Below are 21,560 nucleotides of genomic sequence, written 5' to 3' on the forward strand. Positions count from 1 at the left end.
AATAAAGGCTCTTCAAATATGTTAAGTACTAAAGCACAGTCAAGCCGTATATGACTCAAGCGCTCAGGCTGGTTTCACTTGATGTTTTTCTCTGCCGCTGTTCCTTGCTGTGAGGAGATCCTGGAGACGGTCTCCTGAATTTCTATGAGGCTCATCTCCCTCTGCAGTTTCTGAGAATAGAATTGACAGCCAGCACCCAGCTGCGGGACTGTCGAAGAAAGTTGTTGATTAAACAGATGTCTTTCCCGCCGTCTGCCATGAGACAAGAACACCACAATAAGCATGCATTAATTATACATACCTGAAGAACGTGGGCAATACAGGAGAACAAAAGGTATTTCTGTCTTTCTTTAAATCTGCTTCACCACAGGAAGGAGAAAAGTGTATGCCTTTCATCCTCTGTTTGACTCACAGAGAACAAACAGCAAAAAGGCGTAGGAATCTACCCAAGGAAAGAATAGTTAAATGACAATTAGTTCTGATTAGCAACTCCCGATTCAGAGTCATTTGCAACAATGCTGGTTTACAAAGTAGGTCTCGAGTCATTTTCCTGAGGAAGGATACTTCTGAATCACATTGTTTCCGACAAGAGAAATCTGTAGTAGACAGAATACACAGACAGTGACGTCTTGTTTGCTCTTAAAGGTCCTTTAACTATACACGATCTCAACGAAAATAACCTCGTCCTTGCAGAACACCTGAATGCCTGTTTCTTTTTTTATTTAGTAGCCTTGAGTGATTGAGAGTTGGGATTGCGATTGAAACACTTCCTCGAGATCAAAGGAGCTGAACACATGCAAAGCCTTTCTATTGCTTTCTCTTCAACTGAGCAAATCTCAGCAATCTCACAGATACTGTAACAGATTGCTGTTTATCCACAGCGGACCTTGGTGGCATGCGTCCTTGTTTACATCATTATGGTTAATTACCATACAGATACAGTCCAGCCAACAGCGCCTGCTCCGCTGTGCGTCACTGAAGCCGGACAGAGCCGTCACACTCTGTCATCTCATTACTGATGCAGCACTATCCCCAAGGGAACGCCTCGTGCTGCTTCAGTGTTTGGTCATCCTTGAGTCTATGACCATCCACACAGGGTCTATAAATGACAAACCAGGGAAGCCCCTCTGTATCTAGTCATGCACACACCATCCAGTCATCCTCTACCTCAAACTGGCCCACACATCTCCACTGCTATTGTGAAACGCATGGCAACCTTTTCAATTTAACACTCACAAATGGATATTTTAATTATTATCCAGTGAATAGTAATGAGAATGCTGAGTCTGTGCGTTCCTCTTAATGCACTTAATTAAAGTTACAATGACAGATGTTTAACATGACTGATCAGAAAATAAGCTCCTGGGACGGTTGTGTATTAAGAAAGAAAGAATGTGATTCAAGCAGTCATTTTGGACATGTACTGCATTAGCACTAATCTCTTTGGATTATTCTGTGGGCTGTGTGTGTGTGTGTGTGTGTGTGTGTGTGTGTGTGTGTGTGTGTTAACGGCAGTGATGAAAATAGTTTTTTAAAGGCTCTTTCTCGCAGCCTTTCAGTCGTGGCTTTTATGAAGCCAGGTGTTGAACCCAGTGTCGACCTTGCCAGGGCCGCGTCCATGAAACTGGAATTTCCTGGTCTATCACAGAGTTCCATTTCAACAAGCTTGCGCCCAATTATCCTTCAATCATAGTCCCCGGTCATACAGATGTGTTTGGTCAAAGTACAAGGTCTTTCTCTTGTGGTTTGACACACAGGGGACATTTTCTCAGGCTCTGGCTGTACACATGAAATGGTTGAAATAAGATAGCATCTAAGATACAGATGAATCACAGCCGAGCAGTTATGTATATGTTATTTTAAACTGAATAAGTAGCAATAATGTCACCAAAGATTAAGTATATTAAGTTAACACCTTCAGAATCACAAATGAGTCGTCAGTCTGCTGAAGGGTTTGCTAACTCTTGTTTCTCTTAAAGTATGCACTGATATTAACTGCCACCACAATTCTAATTAATGCAAGGTAGCAATTGCTTTTGTATTATTAAAAGCTCAAACATAAATGATATACAGACTTCGAAATATTTATTATATTATATATGTATTTGTTAGTGTTGAGTGATTGGGGAAGGACTTTAAAAAATGAAAGAACAAAGACACAGCCTTGTTTGTTCAAATCACATCACCTTAAATATCCTTTAAACTTTATGATGTAGTTTCACTTTCTTTTCTTTTCACTTTCTTCTTGAGCACAAAATAAATCCCTCTGCCATACAGCCTGTGCTTCACTTCAGGTTTTCTTCAGATCATTCATAGCTCGCCTTTTCCTAACCTTAAAACGTTCGGAGTGCAACTCTTTGCTTTGTTTTGATAATGCATTGGTTCCTGTGTGTTTCATCAAAGAGAATGCATAAAGCAGAGACCTGACAGGTATTGCGAGTCTTGGGAATGTTTGTAGTTCTTTGTGTGGTTCAGAAGTACACAAAAGCATGTCTACATCCAGGGTATGTGTAAAGTCAGAAATGAATATTTATTGTCGTCCCCATCTGTTGGCACATATTTCTCAGCATTGTTTGCTTTGCCGTCAGCAAACAAGGAACAGTGCATATTATGTTGACCAACTGGCCAGCCCATGGTGATGCATATTTATGAGAATTTTAAAACAGACTTAATACAGACTCCAAACTAAATCCTTAAGTTGTACCCACAAATTCTGTATACAAGTCTTACCCTCTCAACATTTTGTTATCGAAACCACAGCAGTTTTCGCAGGCTCAGGTGAATGACTGAGTGCTTTGGCAGACACGCCAATGTTTATGCTCTCCTATATAATTCTTTAATCACGGCCCTATTACCCAACACACACACACACAGTTTAGTGCCATTATTATCTGCCAAGGTCACAGCTAACGAGGGCTGACGCACTGTGCCTGGCCTGTGCTGATTGACTCGCAGTTTTAAACTGGCTCAATCTAGGCCTACTCAGCAATTCAGGAGGCAATGCAGCCTCTTGCGCAGGTTTATGAGAGAGATATATTAGCTCTAACAGTGCAGGATTGTAGTGCTTTCACGCTATAGATTGCCACAGAGGTGTACCATACTTATTTCTGCCTCAGCAAATGTTTTATCCAGTCTCCTGGCAGGGACGTTCTCTTAATATTTGAAAAACATAAAAGTGTGGCTTTGTTGTTGACCCTGCACTTAATAATCTGCAGAGTGAAAGAAACAGGCCATTCTATGTGGGTATGCAGTGTATTATTATTTCTGTGATTTGATTTGATTTGTGATAAAGTAAAGCGACACCTGATTTTAAATGTGCTACCGGCCCTTGAGTTACGTCCGCACCTTCCACAATCTCTCCTGTTCCAAGTTAATTAAAAATTATACGACGTGTTAGCCTTATATCATTATGAAGTAGGCCTACCGAAGTAATCGTTTCATAGGGTAATTTAGCAGATTAAACATTTATTTCATTGTCAACCAGCGACCTTGCTATCGTAAATGTCGCACTCGCCTTTTATGAACGATTCTGCGACTGTCAGGACCATAGAACAAATTTAAATCAGCTAATATTGTACCTATACACATCTTTCTCATTTCATGAACACATGAATCCCAAAGGCCCAACGGTTTAGTCACCATGTCAGATGCTGAATGAAGTGGCTGCCGGAGCGAACAACAAATTGAATCTTGTTTCATGGTTTGACTTTTTACTCACAGCTTGGAATGCCAGATAACCTCCAAATCTCGCTCAGCTTAATATCTAATGTCACATCCATAAACCCCTGCTGATGACAATATGCATGGTATCAAATCTGGGGCACTTTATCGTTAAAGTGTAGGACCCCTCACAGGAGAGCTAAGAGCATGAGATGGAGAACATGAAACTAAAATACGAGTGATATGTCTAGTAGAACACCCAAAGCCAATGTTTATAACCATTTTCTCTTGGTACTCTTTTCATCGTTATTGACAGTTTTCATTTTATCTGCACAGAACGGCATTGAACACATAAAACTACACCAAACCAACAGCACTACTGTTAAGTATTTCCCGTTAAGCGATTCACTGAAGAATTTCCATTATGAAATTGGAGTGCAGTTATTTTAGAGATATATACACATTATATTGCTTTGGCTTTATAATGGCTGCAGATTCCCAACCCGAGGTATTATTGGCTCTGCACCTGATCTCGGTCCTGCAGAGTCCTTGGCTTTCCGGAAAGAAGGCTGAGTCATGAGGAAATGTGTATGTGTTTGGCTTCGAGCTCAGTCAGGTATAATGATCATGACCTACATGACGGTCTCTTACCTAAGCATCATTATGTTTATCTCTAAATCAGGCCCGTTATTATTGATACAGAGACGTTAGACTGTTTATTTTTTTCTAAAGAAAATACTGATTGAAAGAAATAGTTATAATTATGCATGGAATGTGAATCCTAATTTCCGAACAGTGATGCAGTACGTTTTTGCTCCAAAAACATGTGATGTATTTGGTGCAGAGAAATTGGTTTTCCAGTTTTAGTAACTAATTAATGCTTTATCAATATTCATGATGAACTCCACATTTAGAAAGTTGTAATTAGCTGTATTATCCTCTGGCCATTTGTGGGGAGGGAAAAGCAATCCATATAGTTCAAATCAAAGCACGGCAACAACTCTGGTTTCTGACCAAAAGGTGCATTTATATAGTGCCTTTTATGGGAATCATTTCAGAGACAAGCAGCACAGGACACAACCACTTCAAAGCTGTAGCCTTTATTTCTGCATGGGAGATGGAAAGAGCTGGATGGACGGCTTCATAATTCACAGAAGCCACCTGGTGATTCCCTCAGTCACCTTCCTGTTTCCTCTCAGCCAGCTGCTCCCTGTACTCCCAATCTATCTGCAGTGCCATTGCTCCTGCAATTCACCATGACCTTGAATTGCGTGTCCCCTCTCTTTCGTTTGGGATGTTTGTTGGGCTCCGGGTCCCTCCTCATTCCTCCTCATTTAGAGATGCACCTGTGCTCAGACCAAGATAGCACCATTTTGCAATGACGCGCTGGGATTCGACAGCATTTAACAAAAATCCCATATACTCAGTAGAAGAAGGCAAAGAAGGAATTAACTGTGTACTGCCAACGTTTTCCATGTTTTTAAATGTCCTTCTTATATTATATAAATATTAAAAATATATGTGTTGGCACTATTCCCAGTCGTTTGTTTGCAGTGTATTGTTTCACACGGCCAAATCAAAACGCATAAATGTATTCAAGTAAATGTACCTTCATATTCCTGAACTAACAAGAACTTTGCAGCTGGATAAGCAATTATGTAGTTACCTCACAAAGCAGCCTTGAAGTAGCATTTCTATCTAGTGCATCCTCTCAGAGTTTCCTTTTGGTTTTTTTGTTGAAGTCTAGAGGAGGAGGGGGATTTGTTGTTCTGCTTGGCTGGTCATACACATGTATAGTCTGGGCCAGGTCAGGGTGGCAGAGTGGCTTCCTTCATGGCCCAGGTGTGACAGAGCTGTCTCTATATGAAGGTGACCCGCAATCCCCCCCACCCCGTGCCTATGGATCCGCCACTCGGCCCAGCTTGCCTTTCAGGTCTTACAGGCGATATGGTCTACTAAGCACCTTAATGATGACCACAGCATCATGCACTCAAACAATATACCGTTACTCCTTTATATCTCTGTGGATATTAAAATGCTGAATGCATGTGAGAGTATATTCCTTTGTACCCCCTTGGATGTACAAAGGAGTCTAACTTGAACCCTGCTCGTGTCTCAGAGGAGATTTTCATTAGGCCTTGGCGCTTGGTGAAATAAATCTCCTTTGGGATTTAAGGTGGATACTTTGAACAAGCAATCCTTCACAAGGCTTTTACACTCAATAAATCCACTAACGCCCCAATGTTTCAAAACACTCTCTACAACTCCATGCTTTATATCCACATCCTGTGCTGTAGTGTAAAAGTGACAGGTCTACTTGAAGATGGCAACAAGCCTTGGGAGCATTCACATCTGTTGATCCCCCTCATCCCTGTACCTGCTACGAATAAGGGAAGTTTCCTACGTGACAAGGCAGTGTATTATGACCAGAAGAGACCGTGAGGCTCACATGGCAGCCGCTGGGCTTGGTGTGTAAATTTTTAGACTAGTGGAAATGACAGGGGAAGTGATTAGGCATCCCCGCAGCAGTTCATCCCATCGTAATTACATCTATGCTGTGTTTACATCGGGTAACCACCAGGAATCGGTGTCCTACTATCTCAAACAGGGTGGATTAGGAGTAGGTGAGCAGGGCAACACTGCCACCCTGGAGATGTCCAGAAATGCAAATCTGCATACCCCAACCGGTGGAATTCAATGTCAAACAGATGGTATATACTGCAGCATAAACATTAACAACTTTTCTGTAGCATCTGTAATGCATTTTATACAATTTGATTACCTTCTGGGTGTCCTGGTATTGCAGAATATTAAGGCTTCATATCTTGCTAAAAAGGTTGTCCTGTGAAATCAATGCATCTCTATTTTGATTTTCTTTCTATGGGGAACATGGAAAAGAAATATACCCAGTTTTATAAAACATGTTCAGATAATGTGGTACTGTGTCCAGGTTTTTAATCACTCTTCATGTCCAGTTCACAAGAGAGGATCACTACTCCGTAGCCTCTCTTGAACTGGACATAACATGCAAACTTTACACTTTATACTTAACATTGTACATTTATATTATATTTTATTTAATATTCCATTTCATTTCACTATTTCATCTGTATATTTCTTGTTTTTATTTCTAATTATTTGTTTTGCTTCATATTGTATTTTGCTGCTGTAACAAAATGAATTCCAGTTTGGGATGAACAAAGTCATTCTGATTCTGATTCTCTTTACAGTCCTTGCAGGTGTGTCTGTGAGTCAATAACAATAAAAATAAAAAATATTATTTCTCAAATGTAGCTTTGAATAGTTCCAGACAGACAAGGCTAAAAGCTCATGAAAGACAGACACACAAACCTGAAATGTGCTCTCACATTGTCACCTTTCAAGAGCCTTTTCATATGGAGAGACACAAGGCCCTTTGTTTTTGCCGTAGGTGTGAATATCATTAGATCTACCATGAGTGCAATAAATGTGAGTAGGTGCTGTAGCCTTTGCCCATGAGACAAAAACACACACATGGTAATGAGCCGACAGCATGACTAATAGCTTGCAGTTTGAACCACATGCCCATCTCAGCAAAATGCCTGTTCTCTTTAAGTGAGCCATTATACAGTTATCAATGAGCCTGCTTTGCCTTTGATCTCTATTTTTAAGAGTTGAGGATTTTACACCAAAAAAAAGAACAACTTGGACAGCCATTGGTTTGCATGGTCTCTGCCGTTCTGCCCGAAATGAGGATAAAGCCAATACAAAGGGAGCTGTCAGTCCCCGTGTCCCTCCTGTCCCTATAATCCCTCCTCTCCTGAGTCTGTGCCTGCCACACCATCATCAGAGCTCAGATCAAAGTGTGAGAGAAAGGCCCACAGGTCTGAGCAGACGGAGAGCTGACCTCCTCAGAGCTTTCGTGTCCTTGGACCAAAGTCCTTCAAAGGCCTAGACACATTCATTGAAAAACAATTTTGTGCAGTATGCCTAAATTAAGCTTAACTTTGGATCAGCTATCTTTCTTTGTGAACAAGCCCTGAAGCGCTCGTCGAATCTAAAGTGTTATTTGTGTAAAGACGATTTAGGCATCTCATTTATAAGCTTTTATACAGCTGGAATAAACTAAGGTCACAACCATGCATTATTGTATGAAGATGAATATATATTTGTATTCAAGCCCAAGGTGCTGCAGGCTTAAATCTGTATTTCAGACCAGTGTATATAGTAAATTGAAAAATAGTGTTTTCTCAGGCTAATACGACACAGGCCTTGACCTCTCATCCTGCTACTGTTAATTAGTGTTGCTTGCTCTTACCTCTGGGCAGGCTTAGATTTATGGCTTTATGTTGTGGGGTGTTTTAAAGAGAAAGTGTGCTGCTTTGGCCAAGTCTGCCCACGGACTACATGGGCAAACCTACTTTCATACTCTGAACCAGAGCTCTTGTATACATGTAGATTTCTTTACTGCAGAAAGCATGCATACATCTACCTACAGCTTAGCAAGAGGTTCTCAAATAAGCAAATTATGTGGACATTAACTATAGGATCATGTTCTCGTATTGTAGTATATAACACAGTATAATTAATGTTGTCCATATTTTTTTCCCTGTACAGTTTAATCTATAGAATGATGCATTCAAACTTTAAAGGGATACTTGAACATTTTGGGATTATTTGCTGATTTACAGAGCATTACATAAGAAAATCAATATCCATTTCACCCCTGCACATTCAGTACAGAGGCAGATCCGTCACGTGTTTAGCCTACCTTAGCACAATCATGGCAGCAGGGTGGAATCGCTAGCCTCCAACAGACATTTTAAAAAGCCTTCTAGTTATTCAGGGATCTTTCTGCCCGCAGGTGCTGCAATGTTCTGTGTTGGTTCATACCCATGCTGCAGACTGTCTCTTATTCCCCCTTAGTGTTGCATCACAGGAGTCTGCTATGTATCACTGAAGTTGTACAAATGGGATCAGTTATCATCAGTGTTGCGCAACTGAGTGCAATGAAGACGACCACAGAACACCCTGAGCTTCCGTTAACAAAGAGTTCATTAAGTCCATTAAATTCCCAGTTGACATAATAAACTATCCAGGCTAAAAATGTTGCTATAATTATTCCTATGAAGCACAAGGCCAAAGAAAAGAGCAGAGGAAATTACTGTATGTTTTGCCAAAAAGAACACTGGAAAAAGACAAACTCACTCTTCTAATTGGAAACTGTGTTCCTACGGTTCAATAATAATTATGTTCTAACCATGCTTCCAAGAAGTCACTGTACACCAGGACACAAAGCTCAATACGATATGCAGTTAATTAGTTTGGGTGTGTTAACAAATGTTAGTTTTATTTTGTATTTAGTGCTTTGGGAAATGTGGTTATGGGCAATTGTATCGTTTTTTAATGCGTTTTTGCAGATCTCCCATCTATATTCATGGAAAACATATGACTTAAGTTTTCCATTTAAAATAGGCACTACACGAAAAATAAGTAAAGTAAGTTAGCTGGTAAGTTAAATTAGCAACTTCGTGTAATTACTGAAGATCAATTTTAAATAAACAAACTTATCTTACCGTCTGCAGAAAATCTATGTTGCTGTCTATGGTTGTTGTGCTGATAAAATATGACTCTACCACTGTGCAGGTAGGTCCAAAAGCTGTAGTTAAACCGATGAGAGGCCTTGGATGTATATATAATTCATATCAATTTGGATTTGTGCACTTTGTTATCGAAACTACTGTCAATAACGGCTTCGACTTTATTCTGGGTGAGCATTAGTCTGCAGTTAAGATTAATCCTTACTCTCACATGAACCATATTATTCTAGCAACCCTGCTGTTCACATGCTACTGCATTGCCCTTCCTCTGTTCTACCTTGTTACTCTGACTCCTCTTTAACCCCTGCACAATTAGTCCACCACATGTAGTGCCAAACACTAGCACTCCCCTTACCACACAGGAGCTCATCAATAAATGCTATAAATAATGCATGGCACCAGAATAAAGGTCAGTTTAAATCATCAGTCATCCATGTTCCCTTTAGAAGTCAGTGTTTGCTTAGTAGCTCAGTTAAAACATTTTTTGCTCATTTTACCAAATATTGGCGAGGCGTTTGACTCCGAATACAGAAATAGCAGAGCCAAGCTTTTATTTTGTAGGTCTTCTGGTCTCAGTCATTAGTATACAATATGCAGCAGACATGATTTTTTTTCTCATATTGGTCCTGTCACAAAGACAGGGGCCTGCAGAAAGTCCTCATATGTATGCTGTTCTGTCACCTCAAAATTCAGAGTGAGGTTTTGACTTTGAAGCCGCTTTGATATGGTGCTTTTGAAATATGTTGAAGGACGCCTTGAAAGGGAAAAAATGTCTAATTAGTAGCCTTACATTGGAAGGGTACCATAGACTGGCTTCCCATTGCCAGACCAGAAAGCCCTTTTTTCCCCTTCTCTGATTAAATGTGCTGTTGAAGTTAGGTAGAAAATGAAAGTAGTGTCTCCCTAATTATTATTTTACCCTTCATTTATATCAACCATTGGGACTCCTGGGCTGTTGTGGTTCAAATCATTAGCTACACGTTAGGATTACTGATAATTCTAACCTCCGAGCTCTATATGCTGCTAATCTCTTTTGAGACAGTTTGACAAGACAAATGGATATTTGAGAACCCACATATGCCCTGGTTTTACCTGCCATCGAGGGATATATGGCTTGTCATGCCTCTTTTACTCAGTTTTATCTCAAGTATTTCAGAGGCTTCTTCACTTTTACATATCTTATAAGAGCAGTTTGATAGATTCAGACAGAATCCTCAGATCCCCTGCTTTGATCATTTCTTTATGCCCACCTGTAATTTAGGCCTCCAAAATGCAAATGACTTCTAATGCTAAACACCATGCTCTACATTTCTTAAGCACTCATTGGAATAATCACAGGCTTTGGACGCCCCGAGGCATATTGAATGATGTCTTCTACACTGCTGAGTGTAGAGGATCAAATATTCAAATCCAACATTTTGTTCATAATAACCACACATTTCTTTTTCATTTACTACTTTTTATTTGCTTTCATCTCAGGGTTCTCTCAAATTTCATCCTACGGTTTATAAGGTCATGCCTCTTGTGATATATGCAATAAAAAAATCACAAGATCGTTATAATCATGTAAGGATAAGGATTGTAATCAAAGTAAAGTTCAAAGCTTTAAAGGAAGCGGATGTTAGAAACCATAAATTGGGAAATAAAATCCACTATTCATATAATAGTTGAGGCTGTGGTCTGTTGGAACAAATTCATTAAAAATGACCTGTACGATGATGGGTAATCTGATAAATTCAGGAGGATATGCTATGGTGCAGGACTATTTCTACCAGTGGGAAAATGAAATCAAACCATATACTACTTTTTAGCCGGTTTAGGAAATATTGTACTTGATTGAGTGTTGTGTCCATGTTGTTCCCTCTTCAGTTGAGGTAAATAAAGACATGATGACGACAAAGCCACAGGTCTTTTAACCATACTGTCAGTCGGAGGCACTATTTCTTCTCCACAGTGTTTCAAACTAGCCTGCAGAGAAGTCTTCATATCATTCTCTTAAGAGTACAGTGGAAGACGAATCCATTTTGTTATTGAGTTTACCTGACATTTTCCTCAGCTACTCATTTCAATTCTGTCAATCATGTGCGGGTTATGCTGAGGTCAGTCTGCTTGTCTCAGCGATGTGAATTCCTTCCTTTTGTCTTTGCCTCCCTTTCGCTCGTTGGTCAGCGATATCATTTTAGCTGATACAGAGCAGAAGAAGTCATACATAAATATGAGCAGACGTCTGGTTGCATGTGCCCTCAGTTTAGAGTATGATATTTTTTTATGCCATTCTAAATGCTGCCTCTTTAACACTGAGGGAATCGGTGTCAGCAGCAAACCTCTGTGGGATATGAATAGTAAAAGAGAAACACTTTCTACATACAGAATTGTTGTATCAATGTAGCAGTTTGCAATATATATGTTATGATTTGCAGATACTTTACAGTTTTATGGTAAAAAGTGGCAACTGGTTCCCGATGTAATGACCATAGTGTTTAAAAAATACCTGTAGGTGTTCACTTCAGAGAGGACTGTGCTTCATCAACCATACAGCTGGTCATGGGCCGATGAATCATGCAGCTCTCAGTTCAGTAGCTGCTTGTGCTTGCTTCACTGCTCTGCCCTATCCACACACTGCAGCATATACACCTTTTTATGCCCCATTCTACCCACCCCCTCCGTCATACATTTGGCTGACGGACAAGCTGCAGAGTGTTTCTCCCCACATTGCTTGTGCAGATGGGATCAGTGCTGTGGAACTGAGTGTGATAGACACAATCATAGCCTCATTAAGGCCGAAGATAGTTCATTATGTCCAAATACTGCATCACTCTTTGGGACCAACCAAAAGTCGGCCCAACTTGTCAATGTAAAAGTGAAAAAGAGCTCTGTATTGAACTGTTGAGTCATATTTTAAGTTGAGAGTTAAATAAAATGTTTGCGCTGAGAACCATCAAAAACAAGTACACTCTTAACAAAACCCATCAGACTTTTATTATTTATTCATTACATTTTGGACATTGCCAATATGTCGCAATTTTTTTTTGCAGTCACAGAGGACTTTGATAATCGTTATTTAAGTAATCTTGCATTAAAATACACATCATGTTTGATCTCAATGACCCAATAAACATAACACTCTGATAATAAGACGCCACGTAAGGTGGCTAGCTTCTTCAATTTGATTCACTTTGCTCTGAGGTTGGAACGCCTGACCCCTTTAACTGTTTGTTTTCATTGCCACTGCTTCATTGTTCTACGCACTCTTTACAATTTCTATATTGTCATTTATTTCCTCTGCTTCTGACTTTAACTGCTGCTTAGAGGATGTACTTGGAGGTGACACATTTTCATTCTTCATTGCTGACAGGATCCTAAAGGAGGACTCAACTAAACTTTATTTATAAAGCACTTTACACACAACAATGCGCACACAGAGGAAAACAAATGAAGCAAACAAACAAAACTGAATTAAAAAAAAAACATGTCAAATAATAAGGATATTATTAATAATAAAGGCACTTGGTAACACAGGCACAGTTAAAAGCTAATGAATAAAGATGCTGAAGATCTTAACAGTGGGGGAGAATTGGATGGTAGATGGAAGAGAATGTCATAGTTTTGGGGGGTTTATCGTGAAGGATGTCCCCACAGAACGAGGGCAGGACTTCTGTAATGTAAGAGAGACACTTATAAACAAACATCACAATTTAAAAATCAGTTGTGTCTCTTAGAGGCAGCCAGACGCTTGGAAATACTGTAATGTTCTCCCTTTTTTGACCTTCTCAAAACCATTTGTGCAGTATTTTTGAACTAGTTGAAGGAAAAATATACAAAAATGTTTTTTACTGCAATAATGTGTTGCAATAATCAAGGCAGGAGATTTTGCAGGGCTGCAGGAAGCTTAGTTTTAAAACCCAGATTTATTTGTTTGAAACATTTAAACCCCAAATCGCATATCACCTCAAGTGTTTTTCTAACAGAAGCGGGGCAATATCTGGAGAAATAATATTGGTCAAATTCTCTGGTCCAAATAAAACAACATCCTTTATTCTCATTGTGCTAGGAAAGCCATCCGGGATTTAATGACTTGAGAGTTTTGAAGTCAGATAGTTTGTCATAGTTATAAGGCTCCAGGTGGAGGTTGATCTTTGTACCATCCAGTGACACAAATATTGTGGACAGGAATGCTCTGCTTTACTCATAACCGCACAGTGACTTCTTAATAAACTGTTATCCAGAGAGTCATGGCCAGTATGTCCACCCTGCATGTAAACACAGCCAGTGGTGCTAAGTCCTTAATGGACACTCAAATAGTATTGCGATAATAGTTTTACTTGATCAGAGCAGATATAAAATGGGTGGTGGGACTCGGGCCATTAGGCTCCAGGTTTCTCGCCCTCTGCATTTCTTCATCCTCCATTTAGTATAATGACTCTCAAACAATCAGCTCTCGCATTAGAATATGGAGTGCGGTATTATGCAGTATAAAAGGGTGTTAATGTAGTATTTGAATATCCTGATCTGTAACCGTGACGTGCATCCCAGTAGTAGCAGCAGCAGGTAGCTGATTCAGACAGAGACCCCCGGCATGACCTACATGCTTAAAGAATTACAGCAGTCAACAAAGAGGATTCTCTCGGATTCATGTTCTGATACTCTGATGTAAGCCCACACTGTGGCAACAGTGCTGAATAATAACATACTTGTGGATGCATTTGCACAAGGTCTCCCCTTGCTGCTGTGATTTATAAGCAGAGCTTCCATCTGCAAACAGACTAGGAGGCTTTAAGCTACGGGGGCAGCACCCTGTGTCCACTGCTATTTACTCAGCCAGCCGAGACGAGGAGCTCCCCTGGCAGGATCCTGCACTCGCTGTGCCCATGCATGCTTCTCTTACATTTACCTGTCTGCTCATGGGAAGGCGACAGTTACTGCAAGACTGCCACACTTTGCCACAGGTTGAGCCATCTTTACTGTGTCATTTCCCGCTGCTTAACAAATGACTGAAAGCTGCAGGCTATCAGGTTCTCAGTGGAATAACAGTGACTTAGTTTTATGAGCACTGTCTTTGCAAAACTCTAGTCACACTTTGAAGTGAATAAATCATTGTTTTAATAAGCAGTGGATGAATTAATTAAAAGAAAATCCTTGTGTAAATATTATAGTAAATGCATGTAAATGATAATTAACACCATCTTCATTAAAAGAAGGCAAGACTGTAACACAAGTTCTATTTTTTTCAATAATAATCACAGAACCTTTCTGTGCTGTACTTGATGTACTGTGAGCTGAAAATGTGTGCAGAGATGCCGAGGAAAGGTGCTCTACTTTAAAGTGATGTGATAGATTAGGGAGGAGCCCTAGCAACCGAATAATTTCCCTGGTGACCAATTTCTGAACACTCCCTAAGCAAAGAAAATCAGCAACAAGCCAACATGTCAGACACAGCCTCACGCCAGAGTGCGAGCAAACATGCTGACTCACTTCTAATGAGCACCTAGAGATAGAAATAATAACCTAAACCACGATTCACAGGTCATCTATACCACTGACTGTCCTAATTAGCACTGGACCTTATACACTGTAAGCAGATGCACAGGTCTGCACGCTAACAACTATCAAAATAGCTTTGGAGGTGGCCTAGCGGTGATGGGAAGGAAAAGGAGAACAGTGTTGCTGGCTGCGTCTGCTTCTGAAATCTGCTTTTTTATCCATTTAGTCTTAAGATTCCTGGCTTTGATGCAGATAACTGATTAAATGACTTTGGATTACATGTTTTCTGTCTCTAAAAAGGCTCAAGCTCTGTTTGATGTATGAGTCCCGGCCGTCGAGTCACTTCTCCTACTCACTATGTAAATGAATGCATAACTAAAGCAGGTGCTACAGCAGTAAACGGCTACTGGTGTTCCCCTGTTCACCTTTTCAGAATATACATTTTATTTAACAGTTTTATTATTTAAAGTTTTTTTATATGTATATATAGCATGTGGATATTTACTGAAATTGATTATCAGTAAGATTTATTATTTCTGAATGACTTAGTGGTATTTATTGCAGGGCATTGTGTCCCTGATTTATAGATGAAAAGGAGTTGTGTCTGCCAAAATGCTCTCTGGGCTTTACAGGTTTTATTGGATGTATACTTGTCTTTGCTGTTTCCAATAACAGTCCTTTAAACAAGTAAATGACATCTGCGTTTGCCACAAAGGTGTCAGATCTTAACAGCATCCCGTTAAGTGATTACCTGATGCATTTCACACCCAAAGATCAATACTCTTTAATGGATCAGTCAGGGAACTAATAAAAAAGAGTTTGATTGATTATCCTGATGGTGTATCATTGCCACAGCCTGCAATGTTTCAAGGTGTAGTTGCCATCCGAGCAGAGGTTCAAGTTGAAGAGAGTGACATGGCGGCCTTTCAGCTCAGGGAAGATAACGAGGCTTCTGGCTCAGGATCGGTTTGGCAGCCGAGACTGGCTGGAGGCACTGACAGGGAATAATACTCATCTTGTCTGCAGATTAAATTAATTTGACTTCATACTTATTATCACAAAGCTTCAAGTAAAATCTTTCTTCTGAAGTTAATCTTAGTTCTTGTTTAATGAATGTTGACAATTGTAGAATTGGCATCATTTAGTTAAGGTGTCAGGATTCTAAATATAATAATAATAATAATAATAATAATAATAATAATAATAATAATAATAATAATAATAATAATAGTAATGCATTAAATGTATAGACGACTCAAATTAGCTTGTCTCAAATATGATGCCAATGACTCCATGGACATCTGTACACTTTATGAAGCTCTGCATTTCAGTTGTGCAGTAATTAATCTAGACGTCCTTTCAGGTTTTCAAATGCAAAATTGTTTAACTCTGACATCCTATTTGCATATAGTTATTATTTCTTTCTCTTTTTGGTATATAAGATCATTTAGTGTAATCAGTGTCAGTATGACTGTGCATGGGCAGGGCTTGGCATAGGACTAAAAATGGCCATGCTTTTCCACGCTTCATCATCTGTGGTTTGTGTCAGACCCAGACTGTCTCTCCAGTCATCTGGAAAGGTCAAAGCTCCGGTAAAAGATTTAAATCATCCCACAGAAGAAAGATTCACCTTGACAGGCGGAACCTGAAAACTGGTAAATAAGAATACAAACAGACTCCTTCCTCTTGCATAAAGCAAGGACAAACAGACCATTGCATTTCAAGGCGGGTGTCTGAGGTTGAGCTGCTTCAGAGGAAAAAGTCTAAATATTTTATTAGTCTTTTTAGTCAATTATTAACTTTCAAAATGTGTGAATTATGTTTCTTTCTTCTCTCAGTTGAAAGACTCACAAAGCCCTTGTTTGTATAATCATCATACGAGCAGACATGTTTTATCTTTCTCTTTCAGATCTATTCATTTAGTTTTTAGTTCTATAACAAAATGATCTTGGCAGGGCTGATGGCAACAGAATGTTTCTAAATACAAGTTGACAGGGTCAGCGTGGCAAAACAAACTGTTGTGCTGTGTTTTGGCACAGGGAGAATTTGACATATGCATGTTACTCTCTGATGAATCGCGGTAGTGTTTTGTTGTTCTATATTCATCCAGTTGTTTGCTGCTGGTGGAAATGTTTTCCCTTTGTTTGCATTTGTCATTTTAATATATTAATGCTGTGGCCACACCTTTTGATGAATGCAGGAACTAAAGCACGTATTCAGCGGCTTTTGAGGTCAACTGGGACCTTCGAAAAAAAACCTTCCTCTTTACTGTTTATTAATATGCTTAAAAAGATGAATGTGAAATAGGTACGCTTACAGCAAGGCCTATGTATCATAATGTATTTGCTCATAGAAGTAAAGAATAATGAAACTATTTTCAGCTATAAAGCCATGCTTGAATAATATGCCTGCTGCAAAGTGCTACAAAGCAAGAACTATTACAAGGTGGTTACTTTTTATAATCATCTTGGAAAAGACAGCCATAAATATATGGCATTCTCTGAATGTCTGTTTTGTTTTCCGTTCCTATATTTTAGTGGTTGGTAGGATATTATTGATTCCCGCTATTGATCCAAATGTGGCAACAATGACTCTGTGGTTTTCTCTAGTTTCCTCATCACTTAAAAAAAGCTCCCTCCTTGCCTAGTTGTTTTCATACCCTGCTGAGTTTAAACAGAAGGAAAACTGACTAACTATCCAAATATATTAAATAAAAAAATATTTTTAAAAGGTTTAAACTACATTTTGTGTGTGAAACCGCCCCAGTCATTGGTTTAGAGATCATTGGAAGAGAAAATCTTTGTGTAAGTTAGCGCTGACGGCGACAGACAGGATCAATCGACCTCAATGGATATTCATGTGCTGGAGGTTATTAAACAGTGAGCTCTACCAATTCACATGAGTCTGATCCAACATTTCCTCAAGCAACATATGCAAACTAGCACTGTTATGGACATCAAATATGGGCATTAAGAACTAATTGGCCGTCTCCCTCATTGCTGCAACAGTGAGTGATAGGGTTTTTAACAGTCCAACAGCCTCGTTTATGCAGCAGTGTGATCGTGATAATCGATCTAATGTGCAGAAGGCTGTTCAAGACTCAGGATGAATTGGATGACACAGTTTTGGAAGTCAAGAGAAGTACACTGTGTGTGTTGGGAGCTGCTCGAGCATTGTTTTATAAAACAGTGGTGCATTAGCATTGAAGGGATATGAACAAATGGTACTGGGAATTGCTCCCCTTGGGAATAAACAAAAGCAGCAGTGAAGTAAACACATATTTAAAGCAAACAATAGGTGTGCTTCAATGGTTACACTTTGTAGGGCTGTTTGTCTTACTTATTCAACCGAATATGTTTTAATTTTTACCTCTGTCTTTTTCTGCACAGGCCTTCCCATGTATATCCACAGGCATCTATGGTAAGCACAATCTATTTTACTCTGTTTAGCTGACTTCTTATCATCCCATTATCCACAATCTGCAAATGTTAACTCTGTGTACACTCTTGTTGTTGCAAGTATCATTTCAGTGGCTGTGTATGCAACACCGAGCATCAAAGGGTGTCGGCACTGGCTTTGTCTTTGAAGAATGTTAAAACATAGCAACAACTTCACCTTACACCATGATGCACACAGACACACGCTTGTTTAGGGGAAATGTAGACCTGAACAATGCTTGTGCTCCCTCGTGGGACCAGGCCTGATACACAGCAAGGCATCGCTGGCAAGAAGTGAGTGTGCCAATTAGACAAAGTCACATTGAAAACATGCCAAACTTGGTATTGAAAACATGCTTTGAAGTTATGATTGCAAAATACGTTGGATAGAGCAAAACTACTGGAGTTTATAGAATATAGTAAAACAGCATCTGCTGTTTTTCACATACTGCATATAGTATACACCATCCACTTAATTTGCACACAAGCTCTAATAATCACCTTGGGTGCCAAATATGCAGGATTGATAAATACATGCCAATTTTAATTTGCTGTCAATAAAATCCCTCCAGCAACAATATGGTCTACATTGTAGATTTGTTGTTATTTGAATCATTTCAAATGACCAAGATACCTACTTAGTGTATTACAGTCCTTTTGCAATTGTACATTAAAAGCCATACCTGAGCCATTAGGTGTTAATCATAAGCAGGGATGTGTAAATGCAGCGATCTCGTGAGAGTCGTTAGGTGCTCTGATCACTCTCCATGACCATATTACAGCCAACATAATGAAGACCATTTTACAAGACCAGGAGCTCCCTATGGTGCAAACACTGTTCCCACAAGATGTTCCTATATACATATAAAAGGTTGATAATGCCTCTGGGCCTAATGTAAAACAATACAAAAGTGGTTTCTTAAACACCGAGGGAACTTCTAAAGGAACTGTTAATTCCCTATATGGGCTTAGCCTATATCTCCATCTTTATGAAATAATGATGTAATCTACCTCTAGAACACTGTGCTTCAGATACCTCCATTTAAGTCTGGCAAAATGTTTTAATATATCTTACAACAGTGTAATTGGTTTGTTTGTTACCAACATTTAGATACCTATGGGATCATTTACTCTTTCCAATGTAGCAGGTTACTTTGTAAAACTGATTACAGACACGGTTAAGTTATCAGAAGGACTGACACTGACCATGAGAGAATGCTGGCCTGTTTAACTGCATATGCAGAAATGTGCAGCTAAATTGCCAAATGCAGTTTTCATTAGATTTCTTTTTACAAACATCCTACTACATGATGTTCTACCTCTGTATGGCAACAAGCATGTCTCATTGTGTGATGCAACTTCAGTAGCCAATCACAGCCCGACATGAAGCAAAAAACTATAAAAGGCAAAAATCTGTGCATTTCAGCTACAGATCTCTGCTGTGCCGTATATATGTTTTAAAGTGCAAAAGAAAATGTCATCTGCTGAAAATAATATATTGGTTGAAGAAACACATTTAGAAATTCAATTATGCTCTCTTTTTACCACAAGTCCAAAATGGCTTTCAGCTTAAACAGTGCCTATCACAACACAATCCCTGAATAAAATGACTGTCAAGCCAGATGTCTCATGATATACAATTATATTATTACATTCCTAATATGTAAATAGATTCATTGGTTTTTTTCCTCATATGTTACTGAGTATACTGACTATTAAAAGTAATCTGCCATAAGGAAACATCAAAAAGAGTATTTCTTCATACAGGTGAATTACCAACGACCTTACATCGTTTTTGAAATGTCACAACAAAGGATTCAATTTCCTTCCAAATATATTACTCATCTTCCTTTATCCACCCTGCTTCATGACTAGCAGGCAGCTGTCATAAAGTACGCACTGTGACGTCCCCACACACTTACGGATTAGCAAATTACATATTATAGATAAAGTCAAACAAATGTTATTGATGAGCTTATTAATGCGTCCATAAACATGCTGTAAAAGGAACTTCTTGGCATAAAGTATCTATCACATTATTAAAATCCAGGGTGCAGAGAAAATAAATAGCTAACTATTATTAAGAGGCTGTCAATTTAATTAACAGATTGTGAAAGCATACAGCTGCAAGCCTATATGTTGACACCCACACTATTTCACTCTATGAATATAATCATACTCTGAGCTCAATAGAAGAACTCTAGCAATAGTGATGTTTTTTTTTAACCAATCACTTTTTTAATTCACACATTTTAATGCATAACCACTCCTCATAATTTCCTGCAATATTTCTGCCACCTATCTCACATAACAAGATAGATATTACTGAAGTATTAATGATAAGAGGGGCAAACTCTTTCCCACTCTTCTCCTATACTCTATTATCTCTTCTTCCCTTTCTGGTTATTTTATTGCAAATATTCAGTCATGATAAGTTTGGCAGTCATGAGTCAAGACGCACTCGCTCTTCATTTCCTGTTTTGCTTTGGAAATTCCTAACCTTCCAACACATTCTGCATAAATCTGAACAGGCTTTATATTGCATTGCCTTTTGACTCGTTTCTGTAGTTTTGCAAGCACAAAACTCTGTGTGGCCCCATAGTCAGATCTAGTTACGTCAGTTTTAATTGTTTTGAATTGTTGTATACAATCTATACAGCATCTAACAGCATCTAAGTGTTTTTTCAAACATTCACTTGTACTTTTATAGGTTGAAATAAACATGTATTGTTATTTATGTTTAATCAACTGATTTATGTTGCATTTTAGAGTGAACAGCTTTAGTGTACTGAAACAATGGCAGGTCAATGGGAGGGAGAGGGTCCTTGTTTGTACTTTACGGTGCTTATTGCTGTTCACTCTGGTGTCGTGTGCTGCATTGCCAGTACGAACCCATTGTAGCGCTCCACCAGCAGCCCCTCACATCAAAGGGGCAGGCTGCATGCAGCAGAGGGGAGAAGGTGGGGGGGGGGATTAAAAAGCCTGTTCAATAAATGGCTTAGAGCTTCCCATGACTGCATCTCCACAGAACAATACAGCTGATTAGGACTGGAGATCTTCACACAGCAGAGGGCAAATAGAGGAGGGACTTTCAAAGGAACTACAGTTTAGTACAGCGGTGTGGTGTAACTCTGTAAGACTCCTCCCTGTGCCCCTCGAGTTCTGCCGTGCCCTGCTCCCTTGTCAACCGTTTTGACATTTTCTCTACATTTTAGATAACCTTTAAGGTCGACTTCCATTTCAGCAATGTAAACAACCGCTTTTTAGTGTGAAAGGCACATCTTCCTGATCTCACTTTCTCTCTGTCTGTCCTTCTCTCTTTTTTATCTTTCTGTCTCTGTAGAATACACAGAGATATAGCATCGTTATATGAGTGCACATGGTCATGTACCAAGGTGCTATA

The 21,560-nt window shown here is 39.2% G+C and overlaps 1 protein-coding gene across 1 annotated transcript in view; it reads left to right on the forward strand.

The window, feature by feature from the left end:
* The window catches only part of macrod2 (mono-ADP ribosylhydrolase 2), a 365,664-nt gene that overhangs the window by 254,481 nt on the left and 89,623 nt on the right, over positions 1-21,560 (forward strand). The window contains exon 7 of the mRNA XM_063875359.1: positions 18,110-18,140. Coding sequence (XP_063731429.1) covers positions 18,110-18,140 — 31 coding nt within the window. The remainder of the gene's footprint in view (positions 1-18,109; positions 18,141-21,560) is intronic.

The sequence above is a fragment of the Eleginops maclovinus genome, chromosome 22 (genome assembly GCF_036324505.1).
Source record: "Eleginops maclovinus isolate JMC-PN-2008 ecotype Puerto Natales chromosome 22, JC_Emac_rtc_rv5, whole genome shotgun sequence".
Classification (NCBI taxonomy): domain Eukaryota; kingdom Metazoa; phylum Chordata; class Actinopteri; order Perciformes; family Eleginopidae; genus Eleginops; species Eleginops maclovinus.